The sequence below is a fragment of the Tachyglossus aculeatus genome, chromosome 1 (assembly GCF_015852505.1).
Source record: "Tachyglossus aculeatus isolate mTacAcu1 chromosome 1, mTacAcu1.pri, whole genome shotgun sequence".
In the NCBI taxonomy this organism is placed as follows: Eukaryota; Metazoa; Chordata; class Mammalia; order Monotremata; family Tachyglossidae; genus Tachyglossus; species Tachyglossus aculeatus.
The window spans coordinates 7,569,712-7,592,296 of NC_052066.1; the positions used below are offsets into that span (position 1 = coordinate 7,569,712).

General features: G+C 47.5%; 2 protein-coding genes across 4 annotated transcripts in view; one reads left to right on the forward strand and one right to left on the reverse strand.

Moving 5' to 3' along the window:
- Window positions 1-14,685, forward strand: part of GLB1L (galactosidase beta 1 like) — an 86,578-nt gene extending 71,893 nt beyond the window's left edge. The window contains exons 11-16 of one of the 3 annotated variants that reach the window (XM_038741005.1): window positions 5,394-5,468; window positions 8,302-8,391; window positions 8,493-8,606; window positions 11,000-11,131; window positions 11,220-11,429; window positions 14,452-14,685. In XM_038741005.1, coding sequence (XP_038596933.1) covers window positions 5,394-5,468; window positions 8,302-8,391; window positions 8,493-8,606; window positions 11,000-11,131; window positions 11,220-11,429; window positions 14,452-14,679 — 849 coding nt within the window. In that variant the 3' untranslated portion in view covers window positions 14,680-14,685. The remainder of the gene's footprint in view (window positions 1-5,393; window positions 5,469-8,301; window positions 8,392-8,492; window positions 8,607-10,999; window positions 11,132-11,219; window positions 11,430-14,451) is intronic. The other 2 variants (XM_038741080.1, XM_038741151.1) reach the window with 2 other exon arrangements.
- Window positions 14,686-14,777: 92 nt separating this feature from the next.
- The window catches only part of ANKZF1 (ankyrin repeat and zinc finger peptidyl tRNA hydrolase 1), a 47,731-nt gene continuing 39,923 nt past the window's right edge, over window positions 14,778-22,585 (reverse strand). Inside the window, 3 exon segments of the mRNA XM_038753779.1 lie at window positions 14,778-14,903; window positions 14,982-15,055; window positions 20,978-21,145. Coding sequence (XP_038609707.1) covers window positions 14,780-14,903; window positions 14,982-15,055; window positions 20,978-21,145 — 366 coding nt within the window. The 3' untranslated portion in view covers window positions 14,778-14,779.

The window sequence follows — 22,585 nt, forward strand, 5'->3', positions numbered from 1 at the left end:
TTTGGCAACAGATAGAGACAATCCCTGCCCAACAACGGGCTCACAGTCTAGAAGGGGGAGACAGACGACAAAACACGACAATTTTTCCTCTCCTCCCCTCCCCACAGCACTTGTTTATGTTTGTACAGATTTATTACTATTTTACTTGTACTTATTTACTATTCTATTTTCTTAATGATGTGCCTATAGCTCTAATTCTATTTATTCTGACGGTTTTGACCCCCGTCTCCATGTTTTGTTTTGTCGTCTGTCTCCCTCCTCTAGACTGTGAGCCCGTCATTGGGTAGGGACCGTCTCCATCTGTTGCCGCATTAATAATGATAATGATAGCATTTATTAAGCATTTACTATGTGCAAAGCACCATTCTAAGCGCTGGAATTGCATTTTCCAAGCGCTTAGTCCAGTTCTTTGCACATAGTTAATTTATTAGATTATTATCTATCTATAGTAAATTTATTAGATAATTATCTATCTAGATAATAGTAATTTATTACTATTTTACTTGTACACATTTACTATTCTAATTATTTTCTTAATGATGTGCCTGTAGCTCTAATTCTATTTATTCAGACGGTTTTGACACCCATCTCCATTCTAGACTCTGAGCCCGTCGTTGGGTAGGGACCATCTCAATCTGTTGCCAAATTAATAATACTAATGATAGCATTTATTAAGCATTTATTGTGTACAAAGCACTGTAATTGTATTTTCCAAGTGCTTAGTCCAGTGCTTTGCACATAGTAAATTTATTAGATAGATTATTATCTATCTAGATAATGGTAGATTTATTACTATTTTACTTGTACACATTTACTATTCTAATTATTTTCTTAATGATGTGCCTATAGCTCTAATTATATTTATTCTGACGTTTTTGACCCCCGTCTCCATGTTTTGTTTTGTCGTCTGTCTCCCCCCTCTAGACTGTGAGCCCCTTGTTGGGTAGGGACCGTCTCGATCTGTTGCCAAATTAATAATAATGATAGCATTTATTAAGCATTTACTATGTGCAAAGCACTGTTCTAAGCGCTGGAATTGTATTTTCCAAGTGCTTAGTCCAGTGCTTTGCACATAGTAAATTTATTAGATATATTACTATCTATCTATAGTAAATTTATTAGATAATTCTCTATCTAGATAATAGATTTATTACTATTTTACTTGTACACATTTACTATTCTAATTATTTTCTTAATGATGTGCCTATAGCTCTAATTCCATTTATTCTGACAGTTTTGACCCCCGTCTCCATGTTTTGCTTTGTCGTCTGTCTCCCCCCTCTAGACTGTGAGCCCCTTGTTGGGTAGGGACTGTCTCGATCTGTTGCCGAATTAATAATAATAATGATAGCATTTATTAAGCATTTACTATGTTCTAAGCGCTGGAATTATATTTTCCAAGCGCTTAGTCCAGTGCTTTGCACATAGTAAATTTATTAGATAGATTATCATCTATCTATAGTAAATTTATTAGATAATTATCTATCTAGATAATAGTAAATTTATAACCATTTTACTTGTACACATTTACTATTCTAATTATTTTCTTAATGATGTGCCTATAGCTCTAATTCCATTTATTCTGACGGTTTTGACATCCGTCTCCATGTTTTGCTTTGTCGTCTGTCTCCCCCCTCTAGACTGTGAGCCCCTTGTTGGGTAGGGACCGTCTCGATCTGTTGCCGAATTAATAATAATAATGATAGCATTTATTAAGCATTTACTATGTGCAAAGCACTGTAATTGTATTTTCCAAGCGCTTAGTCCAGTGCTTTGCACATAGTAAATTTATTAGATTATTATCTATCTATAGTAAATTTTTTAGATATCTACCTAGATATTAGTAGATTTATTACTATTTTACTTGTACACATTTACTATTCTAATTATTTCCTTAATGTTGTGCCTATAGCTCTAATTCTATTTATTCTGATGGTTTTGACCCCGTCTCCATGTTTTGTTTTTTGTCGTCTGTCTCCCCCCTCTAGACTGTGAGCCCCTTGTTGGGTAGGGACCGTCTCGATCTGTTGCCGAATTAATAATAATGATAGCATTTATTAAGCATTTACTATGTGCAAAGCACTGTTCTAAGCGCTGGAATTGTATTTTCCAAGTGCTTAGTCCAGTGCTTTGCACGTAGTAAATTTATTAGATATATTACTATCTATCTATAGTAAATTTATTAGATAATTCTCTATCTAGATAATAGATTTATTACTATTTTACTTGTACACATTTACTATTCTAATTATTTTCTTAATGATGTGCCTATAGCTCTAATTCCATTTATTCTGACAGTTTTGACCCCCGTCTCCATGTTTTGCTTTGTCGTCTGTCTCCCCCCTCTAGACTGTGAGCCCCTTGTTGGGTAGGGACTGTCTCGATCTGTTGCCGAATTAATAATAATAATGATAGCATTTATTAAGCATTTACTATGTGCAAAGCACTGTAATTGTATTTTCCAAGCGTTTAGTCCAGTGCTTTGCACATAGTAAATTTATTATATAGATTATCATCTATCTCTAGTAAATTTGTTAGATAATTATCTGTCTAGATAATAGATTTATTACTATTTTACTTGTATACATTTACTATTCTAATGATTTTCTTAATGATGTGCCTATAGCTCTAATTCCATTTATTCTGATGGTTTTGACCCCCGTCTCCATGTTTTGCTTTGTTGTTGTCTGTCTCCCCCCTCTAGACTGTGAGCCCCTTGTTGGGTAGGGACCGTCTCGATCTGTTGCCAAATTAATAATAATAATGATAGCATTTATTAAGCATTTACTATGTGCAAAGCACTGTAATTGTATTTTCCAAGCGTTTAGTCCAGTGCTTTGCACATAGTAAATTTATTATAGATTATTATCTATCTAGATTATAGTAGATTTATTACTATTTTACTTGTACGTATTTACTATTCTAATTATTTTCTTAATGATGTGCCTATAGCTCTAATTCTATTTATTCTGACAGTTTTGACCCCCGTCTCCATGTTTTGTTTTGTTGTCTGTCTCCCCACTCTAGACTGTGAGCCCCTTGTTGGGTAGGGACTGTCTCAATCTGTTGCCGAATTAATAATAATGATAGCATTTATTAAGCATTTACTATGTGCAAAGCACTGTTCTAAGCGCTGGAATTGTATTTTCCAAGCACTTAGTCCAGTGCTTTGCACATAGTAAATTTATTAGATTATCTATCTATAGCAAATTTATTAGATAATTATCTATCTAGATAATAGATTTATCACTATTTTACTTTGCACATTTACTATTCTAATTATTTTCTTAATGATGTGCCTGTAGCTCTAATTCCATTTATTCTGACGGTTCTGACCCCCGTCTCCATGTTTTGTTTTGTTGTCTGTCTCCCCCCTCTAGACTGTGAGCCCCTTGTTGGGTAGGGACCGTCTCCATCTGTTGCCGCATTAATAATAATAATGATAGCATTTATTAAGCCTTTACTATCAATCAATCGTATTTATTGAGCGCTTACTGTGTGCAGAGCACTGTACTAAGCCCTTGGAAAGTCCAAGTTGGCAACATATAGAGACGGTCCCTACCCAACAGTGGGATCAGTGGAAAGAGCCCGGGCTTTGGAGTCAGAGGTCATGGGTTCAAATCCCGGCTCCGCCACTTGTCAGCTGCGTGACTTTGGGCAAGTCACTTCACTTCTCTGGGCCTCATCTGGAAAATGGGGATGAAGACTGTGAGCCCCACGTGGGACAACCTGATCACCCTGTATCCCCCCCAGCGCTTAGAACAGTGCTTGGCACATAGTAAGAGCTTAATAAATGCCATCATTATTCTTCTTCTAGACTGTGGCCCACTGTTGGGTAGGGACCGTCCCTATATGTTGCCGACTTGGACTTCCCAAGCGCTTAGTCCAGTGCTCATTATTATTATTATTATTATGTGCAAAGCCCTGGAATTGTATTTTCCAAGCACTTAGTCCAGTGCTCTGCACACCGTAAGTGCTCGGTAAATACGACTGAGTGAATGAATGATCCAACTGGATTCCGGCTGGGGGGAGAGGGTGGGAATTCATTCATTCACTCATTCATTCATTCATTCATTCATTCAATCAATCACATTTATTGAGCGCTTACAGTGTGCAGAGCACTGGACTTCCCAGACTGAGCCCCTTCCTTCCTCTCCCCCTCGTCCCCCTCTCCATCCCCCCCATCTTTATTTATACATATTTATTACTCTATTTGTACATAAATATTTGTACATAAATATTACTCTAGTTGTACATAAATATGTACATATTTATTACTCTATTTATTTATTTATTTTGCTTGTACATTTCTACCCTATTTTATTTTGTTGGTATGTTTGGTTCTGTTCTCTGTCTCCCCCTTTTAGACTGTGAGCCCACTGTTGGGTAGGGACTGTCTCTATGTGTTGCCAATTTGTACTTCCCAAGCGCTTAGTCCAGTGCTCTGCACATAGTAAGCGCTCAATACGATTGATTGATTGATCTTACCTCCTTCCCTTCCCCACAACACCTGTATAGATGTATATATGTTTGTACATATTTATTACTCTATTTATTTATTTATTTTACTTGTACATATCTATTCTATTTATTTTATTTTGTTAGTATGTTTGGTTTTTTTTTTTCTCTGTCTCCCCCTTTTAGACTGTGAGCCCGATGTTGGGTAGGGACTGTCTCTATATGTTGCCAATTTGTACTTCCCAAGCGCTTAGTACAGTGCTCTGCACATAGCAAGCGCTCAATAAATACGATTGATTGATTGATTGATCTTACCTCCTTCCCTTCCCCACAACACCTGTATAGATGTATATATGTTTGTACGTATTTATTACTCTATTTATTTATTTATTTATTTTACTTGTACATACCTATTCTATTTATTTTATTTTGTTAGTATGTTTGGTTTTTTTTTTCTCTGTCTCCCCCTTTTAGACTGTGAGCCCACTGTTGGGTAGGGACCGTCTCTATATGTTGCCAATTTGTACTTCCCAAGCGCTTAGTCCAGTGCTCTGCACATAGCAAGCGCTCAATAAATACGATTGATTGATTGATTGATCTTACCTCCTTCCCTTCCCCACAACACCTGTATAGATGTATATATGTTTGTACGTATTTATTACTCTATTTATTTATTTATTTTACTTGTACATATCTATTCTATTTATTTTATTTTGTTAGTATGTTTGGTTTTTTTTTTTCTCTGTCTCCCCGTTTTAGACTGTGAGCCCACTGTTGGGTAGGGACTGTCTCTATGTGCTGCCAATTTGTACTTCCCAAGCGCTTAGTACAGTGCTCTGCACATAGTAAGCGCTCAATAAATACGATTGATTGATTGATTGATTGAAATGAATGACCACCGGCCCTCTCCACTCTCTCACGGACTCTGATTTCAGTTCCAGCCGGTGCCCTTGGGGCCGATGCCCCCGCCGACCCCCAAGATGACCTTCGGGCCTGTGACCTTGACGCCCGTAAGATTGCTCACCGGTTTCGCCTCCTTGCCCCTCACCCCGGGGTCTTCCCTAGGTTGCCGACTTGTCCTTCCCAAGCGCTTAGTCCACTGCTCTGCACACAGTAAGCGCTCAATAAATACGATTGAATGAATGAATGAATCCAAAAACAGCCCCTTCCCCCTCCTTCTAATAATAGAATAATAATAATGATGATGGCATTTATTACGCGCTTACTATGTGCCAAGCACTGTTCTAAGCGCTGGGGAGTTTACAAGGTGGTCATGTTGTCCCACGGGGGGCTCACAGTCTTCATCCCCATTTGCAAGATGAAGGAATTGAGGCCTATAGAATAATAATGATGGCATTTATTAAGCGCTTACTATGTGCCAAGCACTGTTCTAAGCGCTGGGGAGCTTACAAGGTGATCAGGTTGTCCCACGGGGGGCTCACAGTCTTCATCCCCATTTGCGAGATGAAGGAGTTGAGGCCTATAGAATAATAATAAAGGCATTTATTAAGCGCTATGTGCCAAGCACTGTTCTAAGCGCTGGGGAGTTTACAAGGTGATCAGGTTGTCCCATGGGGGGATCACAGTCTTCATCCCCATTTAAGAGATGAAGAAATTGAGGCCTATAGAGTAATAATGGCATTTATTAAGCGCTTACTATGTGCAAAGCACTGTTCTAAGCACTGGGGAGTTTACGAGGTGATCAGGTTGTCCCATGGGGGGCTCACAGTCTTCATCCCCATTTAAGAGATGAAGGAATTGAGGCCTATAGAATAATAATGATGGCATTTATTAAGTGCTTACTATGTGCCAAGCACTGTTCTAAGTGCTGGGGAGGTTACAAGGTGATCAGGTTGTCCCACGGGGGGCTCACAGTCTTCATCCCCATTTGAGAAATGAAGGAACTGAGGCCTAAAGAATAATAATAATGGCATTTATTAAGCGCCTACTGTGTGCAAAGCACTGTTCTAAGCGCTGGGGAGTTTACAAGGTGATCAGGTTGTCCCATGGGGTGCTCACAGTCTTCATCCCCTTTTGCGAGACGAAGGAATTAAGGCCTATAGAATAATAACAACGGTATTTATTAAGCACCTACTATGTACCAAGCACTGTTCTAAGCACTGGGGAGGTTACAAGGTGATCAGGTTTTCCCACGGGGGGCTCACAGTCTTAATCCCCATTTTACAGATGAGGGACTGAGGCCCAGAGAATAATAATAATAATGATGATATTTGTTAAGCACTTACTATGTGCAAAGCACTGTTCTAAGCGCTGGAAATAACCGTGTTACTTGGTAAGCGCTTACTATGGGCCAGGAACCGTACTAAGCCCTGGGATGGAGACCGGCAAATGAGGTTGGACCCAGCCCCTCATGATGGTAAGCGCTTACTATGTGCCAAGCACTGTTCTAAGCGCTGGGGGGAGATACGGTTCCTGGCCCATAGTAAGCGCTTACCAAGTAACATGGTTATTTCCAGTGCTTAGAACAGCGCTTTGCACATAGTAAGCGCTTAATAAATGCCATTATCATTATTGTTATTCTATAGGCCTCAATTCCTTCATCTGTCAAATGGGGATGAAGACTGTGGGCCCCCCGTGGGACAACCTGATCACCTTGTAACCTCCCCGGCGCTTAGAACAGTGCTTGGCACATAGTAAGCGCTTAATAAATGCCATTATCATTATTGTTATTCTATAGGCCTCAACTCCTTCATCTCTCAAATGGGGATGAAGAGTGTGAGCCCCCCATGGGACCACCTGATCACCTTGTAACCTCCCCGGCGCTTAGAACAGTGCTTGGCACATAGTAAGCGCTTACCATCATGAGGGGCTGGGTCCCACCCCATTTGCCGGTCTCCATCCCAGGGCTTAGTACAGTGCTCTGCACACAGTAAGTGCTCAATAAATACGATTGATGATAGTACGGTTCCTGGCCCATAGTAAGCGCTTACCAAGTAACACGGTTATTTCCAGCGCTTAGAACAGTGCTTTGCACATAGTAAGCGCTTAATAAATGCCATTATCATTATTGTTATTCTTTAGGCCTCAATTCCTTCATCTCTCAAATGGGGATGAAGAGTGTGAGCCCCCCATGGAACAACCTGATCACCTTGTAACCTCCCCAGCGCTTAGAACAGCGCTTTGCACATAATAAGCGCTTAATAAATGCCATTATCATTATTGTTATTCTATAGGCCTCAACTCCTTCATCTCTCAAATGGGGATGAAGACTGTGAGCTCCCCGTGAGACAACCTGATCACCTTGTATCTCCCCCCGGCGCTTAGAACAGTGCTTGGCACATAGTAAGCGCTTACCATCATGAGGGGCTGGGTCCCACCCCATTTGCCGGTCTCCATCCCAGGGCTTAGTACGGTTCCTGGCCCACAGTAAGCGCTTACCAAGTAACACGGTTATTTCCAGCGCTTTGCACATAGTAAGCGCTTAATAAATGCTATTATCATTATTATTATTCTATAGGCCTCAACTCCTTCATCTCTCAAATGGGGATGAAGAGTGTGAGCCCCCCCATGGGACAACCTGATCACCTTGTAAGCTCCCCAGTGCTTTGCACATAGTAAGCGCTTACCAAGTAACACGCTTATTTCCAGCGCTTTGCACATAGTAAGTGCTTAATAAATGCCAGTATCATTATTATTATTCTATAGGCCTCAACTCCTTCATCTCTCAAATGGGGATGAAGACTGTGAGCCCCCCCATGGGACAACCTGATCACCCTGTAAACTCCCCAGTGCTTTGCACATAGTAAGCGCTTAATAAATGCCATCATTATTATTATTATTATTATTATTACGCCATACGGCTTCACTTCTTCCTCCCAACAGGTGGGCGCGTTGACGGACTTTTTGGACGTCCTGTGTCCTTCGGGCCCCCTCCGCGTCCCCCAGCCTCTGCCCTTCGAGGCCGTCAAGCAGGTAAGGGGAAGGAGGCGGCGGGCCTCGCACCCCGGACCCCTCGGGTTCCCCTCTTCCTCCGGGCCTTGGGCAGCCCATCCTCCCGCTGCCGTCTCCCCCAGGACCAGGGCTTCGTGCTGTACAGGACGCCGCTCCCCCGGAGCCTGGTTCAGCCGACTCTACTTCAGGCACCCGACGGGAGCATCCACGACCGGGCCTACGTCCTGCTCCAAGGGGTGAGGACGCCCCCCGGCCCCGTGGCCTCTGACCTCACCCCCTCTTTCCTCTCCGTCCAAACCACTTCCACATTAATAATAATAATAATAATGATGATGATGGCATTTATTAAGCGCTTACTATGTGCAAAGCACTGTTCTAAGTAATGGAAATAACCGTGTTACATGCATCATCATCATCAATCGTATTTATTGAGCGCTTACTGTGTGCAGAGCACTGGACTAAGCGCTTGGGAAGGACAAGTTGGCAACATATAGAGACAGTCCCTACCCAACAGTGGGCTCATGGACAGTGCTACATGCAAAGCACTGTACTAAGCGCTGGGGAGATTAGAAGGACATCAGCGTGAAGCAGCGTGGCTCAGTGGGAAAGAGCCCGGGCTTTGGAGTCAGAGGTCATGGGTTCAAATTCCGGCTCCGCCACTTGTCAGCTGGGTGACTTTGGGCAGGTCACTTCACTACTCTGGGCCTCAGTGACCTCATCTGGAAAATGGGGGATGAAGACTGTGAGCCCCACCGTGGGACAACCTGATCACCCTGTATCCTCCCCAGTGCTTAGAACGGTGACTTTGCACATAGTAAGCGCTTAACAAATGCCTATTATTATTATTATTATCAGCGTGAGAAGCAGCGTGGCTCAGTGGGAAAGAGCCCGGGCTTTGGAGTCAGAGGTCATGGGTTCAAATCCCGCTCCGCCACTTGTCAGCTGGGTGACTTTGGGCAAGTCGCTTCACTTCTCTGGGCCTCAGTGACCTCATCTGGAAAATGGGGATGAAGACTGGGAACCCCCCGTGGGACAACCTCATCACCTTGTATGCTCCCAGCACTTAGAACAGTGCTTTGTGCATAGTAAGCACTTAATAAATGCCATCATTATTATTCTTATTATCAGGTTGTCCCACGGGGGGCTCACAGTCTTAATCCCCATTTTCCAGATGAGGAAACTGAGGCACAGAGAAGTGAAGTGACTTGCCCAAAGTCACCCAGCTGACAATTGGCAGAGCTGGGATTTGAACCCATGACCTCTGACTCCAAAGCCCGGGCTCTTTCCACTGGGCCACGCTGCTTCCCCCGCTCTCACTAATGATAGCAATGGCATTTATTAAGCGCTTACTGTGTGCAAAGCACGGTCCTACATGCCCCAGTCTTCCTCCCCATTTTCCAGATGAGGTCACCGAGGCCCACAGAAGTGAAGCAACTCGCCCCAAGTCACCCAGCTGACAAGCGGCGGGTCCGGGATTTGAACCCCTGACCTCTGACTCCAAAGCCCGGGCTCTTTCCACTGGGCCCCGCTGCTTCCCCCGCTCTCACTAATGATAGCAGTGGCCTTTATTAAGCGCTTACCGTGCGCAAAGCATCATCATCATCATCAATCGTATTTACTGAGCGCTTACTATGTGCAGAGCACTGGACTAAGCGCTTGGGAAGTCCAAATTGGCAACGTATAGAGACAGTCCCTACCCAACAGTGGGCTCACAGTCTAAAAGCTCACAGTCGCATCATCATCATCAATCGTATTTATTGAGCGCTTACTATGTGCAGAGCACTAGTACTAAGCGCTTGGGAAGTCCAAATTGGCAACGTATAGAGACAGTCCCTACCCAACAGTGGGCTCCACAGTCTAAAAGCTCACAGTCGCATCATCATCATCAATCGTATTTATTGAGCGCTTACTATGTGCAGAGCACTGGACTAAGCGCTTGGGAAGTCCAAGTCGGCAACGTATAGAGACAGTCCCTACCCAACAGTGGGCTCACAGTCTAAAAGCTCACAGTCGCATCACCATCATCAATCGCATTTATTGAGCGCTTACTATGTGCAGAGCACTGGACTAAGCGCTTGGGAAGTCCACACTGGCGACGTATAGAGACGGTCCCTACCCAACAGTGGGCTCACAGTCCAAAAGCTCACAGTCGCATCATCATCAATTGTATTTATTGAGCACTTACTATGTGCAGAGCACTAGTACTAAGCGCTTGGGAAGTCCAAATTGGCAATGTATAGAGACGGTCCCTACCCAGCAGTGGGCTCACAGTCTAAAAGCTCACAGTTGCATCATCATCATCAATCGTATTTATTGAGCGCTTACTATGTGCAGAGCACTGGACTAAGCGCTTGGGAAGTCCAAATTGGCGACGTATAGAGACGGTCCCTACCCAACAGTGGGCTCACAGTCTAAAAGGCTCACCGTCTAAAAGCACTGTCCTCATCAATCGTATTTATTGAGCGCTTACTATGTGCAGAGCACTGTATTAAGCACTGTCCTACGCGCCCCGGCGGCCGCCTCCAAGGCCCACCGTGCTTCTCCGTCCCCGCCGTCCGGGCAGACGGAGCCGGGGGGCGGTCGGGGGGCTCCCGCCGGCCGCCCCTCGCCCACCGGCCGCCCCTGCCAGGTGTACCAAGGCGCGCTGGAGCGGGACGGGGCGAGCGGCCTGCTGCTGCGGGGCGAGCGCGGAGCCGTGCTGGACGTCCTCGTGGAGAACATGGGGCGGATCAGCTTCGGGGCCAACGCCAGCGACTTCAAGGTCGGGGGGCGCCGGGGGTGGGCGGCGGGCGGGCGCCGTGGGGATGGGGGGGGTCCAACCGCGTGCCCCCCGTCTTCCCTCCCGCCAGGGCCTGACGGGCCCCCTGCTCCTCGGCGGGGCCGCGCTGAGCGACTGGCTCCTCTTCCCGCTGGACCCCGATTCCCTCGTCCGGTCGGGGTGGCCCCCCGACGGGGCCCGGCCGCGGGACCCCCGGCCCGGGCCCGCCTTCTACGCCGCCCGTTTCCTCCTCCCGGGCCCGGCTTGGGACACCTTCCTCTACCTCCCCGGATGGACCAAGGTACGGGGAGAGGCCGGCGGGGGGGCGGCCGGAGCTCGGTGGGAGCGGAGTGGGAAGCTCAGTGGGAAGAGCAGGGGCTTTGGAGTCATCGTCATCATCATCGATCGGATTTATCGAGCGCTTACTTAAGAGAAGCGGCGTGGCTCCGTGGAAAGAGCCCGGGCTTTGGAGTCCGAGGTCGTGGGCTCGAATCCCGGCTCCGCCACATGTCTGCTGTGTGACCCTGGGCGAGTCACTTCGCTTCTCTGAGCCTCAGTTCCCTCTTCTGTTAAATGGGAATGAAGACCGGGAGCCCCACGGGGGACAGCAGGGGCTTTGGAGTCATCGTCATCATCATCGATCGGATTTATCGAGCGCTTACTTAAGAGGAGCGGCGTGGCTCCGTGGAAAGAGCCCGGGCTTTGGAGTCCGAGGTCGTGGGCTCGAATCCCGGCTCCGCCACATGTCTGCTGTGTGACCCTGGACGAGTCACTTCGCTTCTCTGAGCCTCAGTTCCCTCCTCTGTAAAATGGGAATGAAGACCGTGAGCCCCACGGGGGACAGCAGGGGCTTTGGAGTCATCGTCATCATCATCGATCGGATTTATCGAGCGCTTACTTAAGAGGAGCGGCGTGGCTCTGTGGAAAGAGCCCGGGCTTTGGAGTCCGAGGTCGTGGGCTCGAATCCCGGCTCCGCCACATGTCTGCTGTGTGACCCTGGACGAGTCACTTCGCTTCTCTGAGCCTCAGTTCCCTCCTCTGTTAAATGGGAATGAAGACCGTGAGCCCCACGGGGGACAGCTTGATCACCTTGTATCCCCCCGGCGCTTAGAACAGTGCTCTGCACGTAGTAAGCGCTTAGCAAATGCCGCCATCATCATCATTATTACATATAGTAAGCACTTAACAAATGCCATCATTATTATTATTATTATTATTATTATTACTATGTGCGGAGCACTGGACTAAGTGCTTGGGAAGTCCAAATTGGCAACATCTAGAGACGGTCCCTACCCAACAGTGGGCTCGCAGTCAAAAAGGGGGAGGAGTCGGAGGTCACAGGTTCAAATCCCGGCTCGGCCAACTGTCTTGCCCAAGCAAGTCACTTCTCTGGGCCTCAGTTCCCTCATCTGGAAAATGGGGATGAAGACTGGGAGCCCCCCGTGGGGCAACCTGATCACCTTGTAACCTCCCCAGCGCTTAGAACGGTGCTTTGCACGTAGTAAGCGTTTAACCAATACCATTATTATTATTGTAGCGATTATTTTCTTTTAGACTGTGAGCCCACTGTTGGGTAGGGGCCGTCTCTATATGTTGCCAATTTGGACTTCCCGAGCGCTCAGTCCAGTGCTCTGCACATAGTAAGCGCTCAATAAATACGATTGATGATGAGTGGAAGCTGAGTGCAGCTCAGTGGAAAGAGCAGGGGCTTTGGAGTCAGAGGTTGTGGGCTCGAATCCCGGCTCCGCCACAGGTCTGCTGTGTGACCTTGGGCAAGTCACTTCACTTCTCTGAGCCTCAGTTCCCTCCTCTGTAAAATGGGAATGAAGACCGTGAGCCCCACGGGGGACAACTTGGTCACCTTGTATCCCCCCCAGCGCTTAGAACAGTGCTCTGCACGTAGTAAGCGCTTAGCAAATGCCGCCATCATCATTATTATTATTATTATTCCTATGTGCGGAGCACCGGACTAAGCGCTTGGGAAGTCCAAATTGGCAACATCTAGAGACGGTCCCTACCCGACAGTGGGCTCACAGTCGAAAAGGGGGAGGAGTCCGAGGTCACGGGTTCAAATCCCGGCTCGGCCAACTGTCTTGCCCAAGCGAGTCACTTCTCTGGGCCTCAGTTCCCTCATCTGGAAAATGGGGACTAAGACTGTGAGCCCCCTGTGGGACCACCTGATCACCTTGTAACCTCCCCAGCGCTTAGAACAGTGCTTTGCACATAGTAAGCGTTTAACAAATACCATTATTATTACTGTAGTGATTATTTTCTTTTAGACTGTGAGCCCGCTGTTGGGTAGGGGCTGTCTCTATATGTTGCAAATTTGTACTTCCCAAGCGCTTAGTCCAGTGCTCTGCACATAGTAAGCGCTCGATAAATACGATTGATGATGAGTGGAAGCTGAGTGCAGCTCAGTGGAAAGAGCAGGGGCTTTGGAGTCCGAGGTCACGGGTTCAAATCCCGGCTCGGCCAGCTGTCGGCTGTGTGACTTTGGGCAAGTCACCTCTCTGGGCCTCAGTCCCCTCATCTGGAAAATGGGGACTAAGACTGTGAGCCCCCTGTGGGACCACCCGATCACCTCGTAACCTCCCCAGTGCTCAGAATGGTGCTCTGCACGTAGGAAGCGTTTAACCAATACATTATTATTGTAGCGATTATTTTCTTTTAGACTGCGAGCCCACTGTTGGGTAGGGACCGTCTCTGTATGTTGCCAACTTGGGACTTCCCAAGCACTCAGTACAGCGCTCTGCACATAGTAAGCGCTCGATAAATCCGATCGATGATGAGTGGAAGCTGAGCGCAGCTCAGTGGAAAGAGCAGGGGCTTTGGAGTCCGAGGTCACGGGTTCAAATCCCGGCTTGGCCAACCGTCTTGCCCAAGCGAGTCACTTCTCTGGGCCTCAGTCCCCTCACCTGGAAAATGGGGACTAAGACTGTGAGCCCCCTGTGGGACCACCCGATCACCTCGTAATCAATCAATCAATCAATCAATCGTATTTATTGAGCGCTTGCTCTGTGCAGAGCACTGGACTAAGCGCTTGGGAAGTACAAATTGGCATCACATAGAGACGGTCCCTACCCAACAGTGGGCTCACAGTCTAAAAGGGGGAGACAGAGAACGGGGCAGGGGCTCGTAACCTCCGAGCCCACTGGGGGGTAGGGGCCGTCTCTGTACGTTGCCAACTTGGGACTTCCCGAGCGCTCAGTCCAGCGCTCCGCACACAGTAAGCGCTCGATAAATACGATCGATGATGATGATGATGATGATGAGAGACGGGACCGCGGGTCCCCCCAACGCCGCCTCTCTCCCCGCCACCGCAGGGGCAGGCCTGGGTGAACGGCTTCAACCTGGGCCGCTACTGGCCGGGCCGGGGCCCGCAGCGGTCGCTCTACGTGCCCGGCCCGCTGCTCCGCCGGCGCGGGCACGCCAACACCCTGACCCTGCTGGAGCTGGAGTCGCCCTCCGCCCGCCTCCGGGCCCGCTTCCGGGACCGGCCCAGGCTCGACGGGACGGCGGGGCCGCCGCGGCCCGGGACGGGGGCCGGCTGACCCGAGACGGGCCCGGGAGGGCCGACGCCGGGCTTTATTGCGATTAAAAAACGCGGTCGGGAGACCCCCGTCTTCTCTGTGCCCACCATGGGCGGGCGGGTCAGGGGGCGGCCCGGCTGGACGCCCGGCGGTGCTCCTGGAGGCAGCGGGTGGAGCAGAAAGGGAAGTCGAGGTAGTGGAAAGGCGTCAGGCCCAGCAGGGAGACGCCGCAGCCCCAGCAGCGCCTGCCACGGACGGAAAGGCCGGACTGAAGCCCCCGTCCGCGCCCCGACGACCTCCCGCCGCCGCCCCCCGGTACCTACCTCGCGTTGGCGGGCCGGGCCCCGGCGGCGGCCTCGTGCTGGGCGGCCGGGCGCCGTTCGGCCGCCAGCGCTCTCTGGGGAGGGGGAGGACGACGAAGATGGCATTTATTAAGCGCTTGCACTGGGTGCAAAGCCCCGTTCGAAGCGCTGGGGAGGGTACAAAGTCAGGTTGTCCAACGGGGGGATCACAATCTTCACCCCCATTTTAATAATAATAATAATGATGGCATTTATTAAGCGCTTACTGGGTGCAAAGCACTGTTCGAAGCGCTGGGGAGGTTACAAAGACAGGTTGTCCCACAGGGGGATCACAATCTTCATCCCCATTTTAATAATAATAATAATGGCATTTATTAAGCACTTACTATGTGCAAAGCACTGTTCTAAGCGCTGGGGAGGTTACAAAGTCAGGTTGTCCCACGGGGGGCTCACAATCTTCACCCCCAGTTTAATAATAATAATAATAATAATAATAATGGCATTTATTAAGCCTTACTGTGAGCAAAGCACTGTTCTAAGCACTGGGGAGGTTACAAAATGATCAGGTTGTCCCACGGGGGGCTCACAATCTTCACCCCCATTTTAATAATAATAATAATAATGGCATTTGTTAAGCGCTTACTATGTGCAAAGCCCTGTTCTAAGCGCTGGGGAGGTTACAAGGTGATCAGGTTGTCCCATGGGGGGCTCACAATCTTCACCCCCATTTTAATAATAATAATAACAATGGCATTTATTAAGCGCTTGTACTGGGTGCAAAGCCCTGTTCGAAGCGCTGGGGAGGTCACAAAGTCAGGTTGTCCCACAGGGGGCTCACAATCTTCATCCCCATTTTAATAATAATAATAATAATGGCATTTATTAAGCGCTTACTGGGTGCAAAGCCCTGTTCGAAGCGCTGGGGAGGTTACAAAGTCAGGTTGTCCCACAGGGGGCTCACAATCTTCATCCCCATTTTAATAATAATAATAATGATAGCATTTATTAAGCGCTTACTGGGTGCAAAGCCCTGTTCGAAGCGCTGGGGAGGTTACAAAGTCAGGTTGTCCCACGGGGGGCTCACAATCTTCATCCCCATTTTAATAATAATAATAATGGCACTTATTAAGCGCTTACTGTGTGCAAAGCCCTGTTCTAAGCGCTGGGGAGGTTACAAAGTCAGGTTGTCCCACAGGGGGCTCACAATCTTCATCCCCATTTTAATAATAATAATAATGATAGCATTTATTAAGCGCTTACTGGGTGCAAAGCCCTGTTCGAAGCGCTGGGGAGGTTACAAAGTCAGGTTGTCCCACGGGGGGCTCACAATCTTCACCCCCATTTTAATAATAATGATAGCATTTATTAAGCGCTTACTGTGTGCAAAGCGCTGTTCTAAGCGCTGGGGAGGTTACCAAGTCATCAGGTTGTCCCACGGGGGGCTTACAGTCTTCATCCCCATTTTAATAATAATAATAATAATGGCATTTATTAAGCGCTTACTGTATGCAAAGCACTGTTCTAAGCGCTGGGGAAGTTACAAAGTGATCAGGTTGTCCCACGGGGGGCTCACAATCTTCATCCCCATTTTAATAATAATAATAATAATGATAGCATTTTTTAAGTGCTTACTATGTGCAAAGCACTGTTCTAAGCGCTGGGGAAGTTACAAAGTGATCAGGTTGTCCCACGGGGGGCTCACAATCTTCATCCCCATTTTAATAATAATAATAATGATAGCATTTTTTAAGCGCTTACTATGTGCAAAGCACTGTTCTAAGCGCTGGGGAGGATACAAGGTGATCAAGCTGTCCCATGGGGGGCTCACAATCTTCATCCCCATTTTCCAGATGAGGGAACTGAGGCCCAGAGAAGTGAAGCGACTCGCCCAAAGTCACCCAGCTGACAATTGGCGGAGCCGGGATGTGAACCCATGCCCTCTGACTCAATGGCCTTATTGGTATTAGGAGCGTAATCATTAATTCATTCGGTCGTATTTATTGAGTGCCTACTGTGTAAGCGCTCAATAAATACCACTGAATGAATACTGTGTGCAGAGCACTGTACTAAACGCTTGGGAAGTCCAAGTCGGCAACATCAAGAGACGGTCCCTGCCCAACAATGGGCTCACGGTCTGGACCGTCTCTAGATGTTGCCGACCTGGACTTCCCAAGCGCTTAGTCCAGTGCTCTGCACACTGAAAGCGCTCAATAAGTACGACTGACTGAATGAATAGAAGGGGGACACAGACAACAAAACAAAACACATAGACCGTCCCTAGATGTTGCTGACCTGGACTTCCCAAGCGCTTAGTCCAGTGCTCTGCACACAGTAAGCGCTCAATAAGTATGACAATGAATGAATGAATAGAAGGGGAAGACAGACAACAAAACATGCAGATAATCTCTAGATGTTGCCGACTTGGACTTCCCAGGCACTTAGTCCAGTGCTCTGCACACAGTAAGCGCTCAATAAATATGACTGACTGACTGACTGAATGAATGAATAGAAGGGGGAGACAGACAACAAAACAAAACACGTAGATTATCTCTAGATGTTGCCGACTTGGACTTCCCAGGCGCTTAGTCCAGTGCTCTGCACACAGTAAGCGCTCAATAAGTACGACTGACGGACAATGAATAGAAGGGAGAGACAGACAACAAAACAAAACGTAGATTATCTCTAGATGTTGCCGACTTGAACTTCCCAGGTGCTTAGTCCAATGCTCTGCACACAGTAAGCGCTCAATATGTACATCTGACGGACAATGACTAGAAGGGGGAGACGGACAACAAAACAAAACATGTAGATCATCACTAGATGTTGCCGACTTGGACTTCCCAGGCGCTTAGTCCAGTGCTCTGCACACAGTAAGCGCTCAATAAATACCACTGACTGAATGAATGTATAGAAGGGGGAGACAGACAACAAAACAAAACACATAAACCGTCTCCAGATGTTGCCGACTTGGACTTCCCAGGCGCTTAGTCCAGTGCTCTGCACACAGTAAGCGCTCAATAAATACCACTGACTGAATGAATGTATAGAAGGGGAAGACAGACAACAAAACAAAACATGCAGATAATCTCTAGATGTTGCCGACTTGGACTTCCCAGGCGCTTAGTCCAGTGCTCTGCACACAGTAAGCGCTCAATAAGTACGACTGACTGACAATGAATAGAAGGGGGAGACAGACAACAAAACAAAACACGTAGATCATCACTACATGTTGCCAACTTGGACTTCGCAGGCGCTTAGTCCAGTGCTCTGCACACAGTAAGCGCTCAATAAATACGACTGAATGAATGAATGAACAGAAGGGGGAGACAGACAACAAAACACGTAGATCGTCTCTAGATGTTGCCGACCGGGACTTCCCAAGCGCTCAGTCCAGTGCTCTGCACACAGTAAGCGCTCAATAAATACGACTGACTGAATGAATGAATAGAAGGGGGAGACAGACAACAAAACAAAACACGTAGATCGTCTCTAGATGTTGCCGACTTGAACTTCCCAAGCGCTTAGTCATCATCATCATCATCATCAATCGTATTTATTGAGCGCTTACTATGTGCAGAGCACTGTACTAAGCGCTTGGGAAGTACAAATTGGCAACATATAGAGACAGTCCCTACCCAACAGTGGGCTCACAGTCTAAAAGGAGGGTTTCACTGTTGTTCGCCCAGGTTTTTACTCCACCAGCCCAGAAGCAATAAAGACGGCTGCTCTGCACACAGTGAGCGCTCAATAAATACGACTGACTGAATGAATGAATAGAAGGGGGAGACAGATAACAAAACAAAACACGTAGACCGTCTCTAGATGTTGCCGACCTGGACTTCCCAGGCGCTCAGTCCAGTGCTCTGCACACAGTAAGTGCTCAATAAATACGACTGAATGAATGAATGAATAGAAGGGGGAGACAGACAACAAAACAAAACACGTAGATCATCACTAGATGTTGCCGACTTGGACTTCCCAGGCGCTCAGTCCAGTGCTCTGCACACAGTAAGCGCTCAATAACTACGACTGACGGACAATGAATAGAAGGGGGAGATGGACAACAAAACAGAACACGTAGATCATCTCTAGATGTTACCGACTTGGACTTCCCAAGCGCTTAGTCCAGGGCTCTGCACACAGTAAGCGCTCAGTAAGTACGACTGACGGACAATGACTAGAAGGGGGAGACGGACAACAAAACAAAACATGTAGATCATCACGAGATGTTGCCGACTTGGACTTCCCAGGCGCTTAGTCCAGTGCTCTGCACAATGTAAGCGCTCAATAAATACGACTGACAATGAATGAATAAAAGGGGGAGACAGACAACAAAACAAAACACGTAGACCGTCTCCAGGTGTTGCCGACTTGTCCTTCCCAAGCGCTTAGTCCAGTGCTCTGCACACAGTGAGCGCTCAATAAATACCACTGACTGAATGAATGAATAGAAGGGGGAGACAGACAACAAAACAAAACACGTAGACAGGGGTCGAAGTCATCAGAACAAATAAAACGGTATTTGTCCGGCGCCTAACAGGTGCCAGGCGCTGTTCTAAGCGCTGATACTTGGGGTATTTGTATCCCGGCTCTGCCACTTGTCTGCTGTGTGACTTTGGGCCAGTCGCTTCACTTCTCTGTGCCTCAGTTCCCCCATCTGTCAAATGGGGATGAGGACTGTGAGCCCCCCCCGTGGGACAACCTGATCACCTTGTCCCTACCCCAGCGCTTAGAACAGTGCCTGGCACCTAGTAAGCGCTTAACAAATGCCAACATTATTATTAATTGTTAAGCATTTACTAGGTGCCAGGCACTGTTCTAAGCGCTGATAACTGGGGTATTTGTTAAGCGCTTACTAGGTGCCAGGCACTGTTCTAAGCGCGGATAATTATGATGGCTTTTATTCAGCGCTTACTATGTGCAAAGCGCCGTTCTAAGTGCTGGGGAGGTTACATGGTGATCAGGTTGTCCCACAGAGGGCTCAGAGTCTTCACCCCCATTTTCCAGATGAGGTCACTGAGGCCCAGGGAAGCGACTTGCCCAAAGTCACCCAGCTGACAGTTGGCGGAGCCGGAATTCGAACCCATGACCTCGGACTCCAAAGCCCGGGCCCTTTCCACTGAGCCACGCTGCTTCCCTAGTAAGCGCTTAATCGATACGACTATTAACCGATACGATACGGGGAAGCAGTGTGGCTCAGTGATGATGATGATGGTTTCTGTTTTACTATGTGCTTACTATGTGTAAAGCACTGTTCTAAGCGCTGGGGAGGTTACAAGGTGATCAGGTTGTCATCATCATCATCATCAATCGTATTTATTGAGTGCTTACTATGTGCAGAGCACTGTACTAAGCGCTTGGGAAGTACAAATTGGCAACATCTAGAGACGGTCCCTACCCCACAGTGGGCTCACAGTCTAAAAGGGGGAGACGGAGAACAAAACCAAACCTACTAACAAAATAAAATGAATAGAATAGATATGTACAAGAAAAATAAATAAATAAATATTTATAAATAAATAAATAAATAAATAAATAGATAAATAGATAAATAGAGTAATATTGTTGTCCCACGGGGGGCTCCCAGTCTTCACCCCCATTTTCCAGATGAGGTAACTGAGGCCCAGAGAAGTAAAGTGACTTTGCCCAAAGTCACCCAGCTGACAGTTGGCAGAGCCGGGATTCGAACCCATGACCCCTGGCTCTTTCCACTGAGCCACGCTGCTTCTCCTCAGTGGAAAGAGCCCGGGCTTTGGAGTCACAGGTCGTGGGTTCCAATCCCGGCTCCGCCAACTGTCAGCTGGGTGACTTTGGGCAAGTCGCTTCTCTGGGCCTCAGTGACCTCATCTGGAAAATGGGGATGAAGACTGGGAGCCCCCCGTGGGACAACCTGATCACCCTGTAACCTCCCCAGCGCTTAGAACGGTGCTTTGCACATAGTAGGCGCTTAATAAATGCCGTTATTAATTAATTAATGATGAGTGAGCGGCGGTCGGGGCCCCCCACGGCCTCCTCACCTTCTCGCGGTCGCTGAGGGCGGCAAACGCCCGCTGCTCCTCCTCCTCCCGCCGCTCCCGCTCTTCCTCCTCGCGCCGCTCGCCCTCCCGCCGCCGCCGGGCAGCCTTCCGCTCCTGCCGCCGGGCAGCCTTCCGGGCCTCCATTTCCGCCGACAGCGGCCCCGGCACCTGTCAGGAGGATGGTGAGGAGAAACACATAATAATAATAATAATAATAATTAAGCGCTTAGTACAGTGCTCTGCACACAGTAAGCGCTCAATAAATACGATTGAATGAATAATAATAATAATGATGGCATTTATTAAGCACTTACTACGTGCACAGCACTGTTCAAAGCGCTGGGAAGGTTACAAGGTGATGAGGTTGCCCCACAGGGGCCTCACAGTCTTAATCCCCATTTAACAGATGAGGGAACTGAGGCCCAGAGAAGTGAAGTGACTTAATAATAATAATGATGGTGCTTGTTAAGTGCTTACTCTGTGCAAAGCACTGTTCTAAGCGCTGGGGAGGTTACAAGGTGATGAGGTTGTCCCACGGGGGCATCACAGTCTTAATCCCCATTTTACAGATGAGGGAACTGAGGCCCAGAGAAGTGAAGTGACTTAGTAATAATAATGATGGTACTTAAGCGCTTACTATGTGCAAAGCACTGTTCTAAGCGCTGGGGACGTTACAAGGTGATCAGGTTGTCCCCTGGGGGCTCACAGTCTTAATCCCCATTTAACAGATGAGGGAACTGAGGCCCAGAGAAGTGAAGTGACTTAATAATAATAATGATGGTGCTTGTTAAGTGATTGATTACTATGTGCAAAGCACTGTTCTAAGCGCTGGGGAGGTTACAAGGTGATGAGGTTGTCCCACGGGGGCATCAGTCTTAATCCCCATTTTACAGATGAGGGAACTGAGGCCCAGAGAAGTGAAGTGACATAATAATAATAATAATAATAATAATAATGGTACTTGTTAAGCGCTCTCAAAACAAAACAAAGGCAGTGCAGCCTAGCGGGAAGAACACAGGCCCGCGAGTCGGGAAATCTGTGTCCTAGACCCACCTCTGCCACTGGCCCACTATGTTCCTTCATTCATTCAATCGTACTTATTGAGCGCTTACTGTGTGCAGAGCACTGGACTAAGCGCTTGGGAAGTCCAAGTTGGCAACATCTAGAGACGGTCCCTACCCAACAGCGGGCTCACAGTCTAAAAGGGGGAGACAGACAACAAAACAACCAATCATTCATTCATTCAGTCGTATTTATTGAGCGCTTACTGTGTGCAGAGCACTGTACTAAGCGCTTGGGAATCAATCAATCGTATTTATTGAGCTCTTACTGTGTGCAGAGCACTGGACTAAGCGCTTGGGAAGTCCAAGTTGGCAACATAGAGAGACGGTCCCTACCCGACAGTGGGCTCACAGTCTAGAAGGGAGACAGAGAACAAAACAATCAATCAATCAATCATTCATTCATTGTCGTATTTATTGAGCGCTTACTGTGTGCAGAGCACTGTACTAAGCGCTTGGGAATCAATCGATCGTATTTATTGAGCACTTACTGTGTGCAGAGCACTGGACTAAGCGCTTGGGAAGTCCAAGTTGGCAACATCTAGAG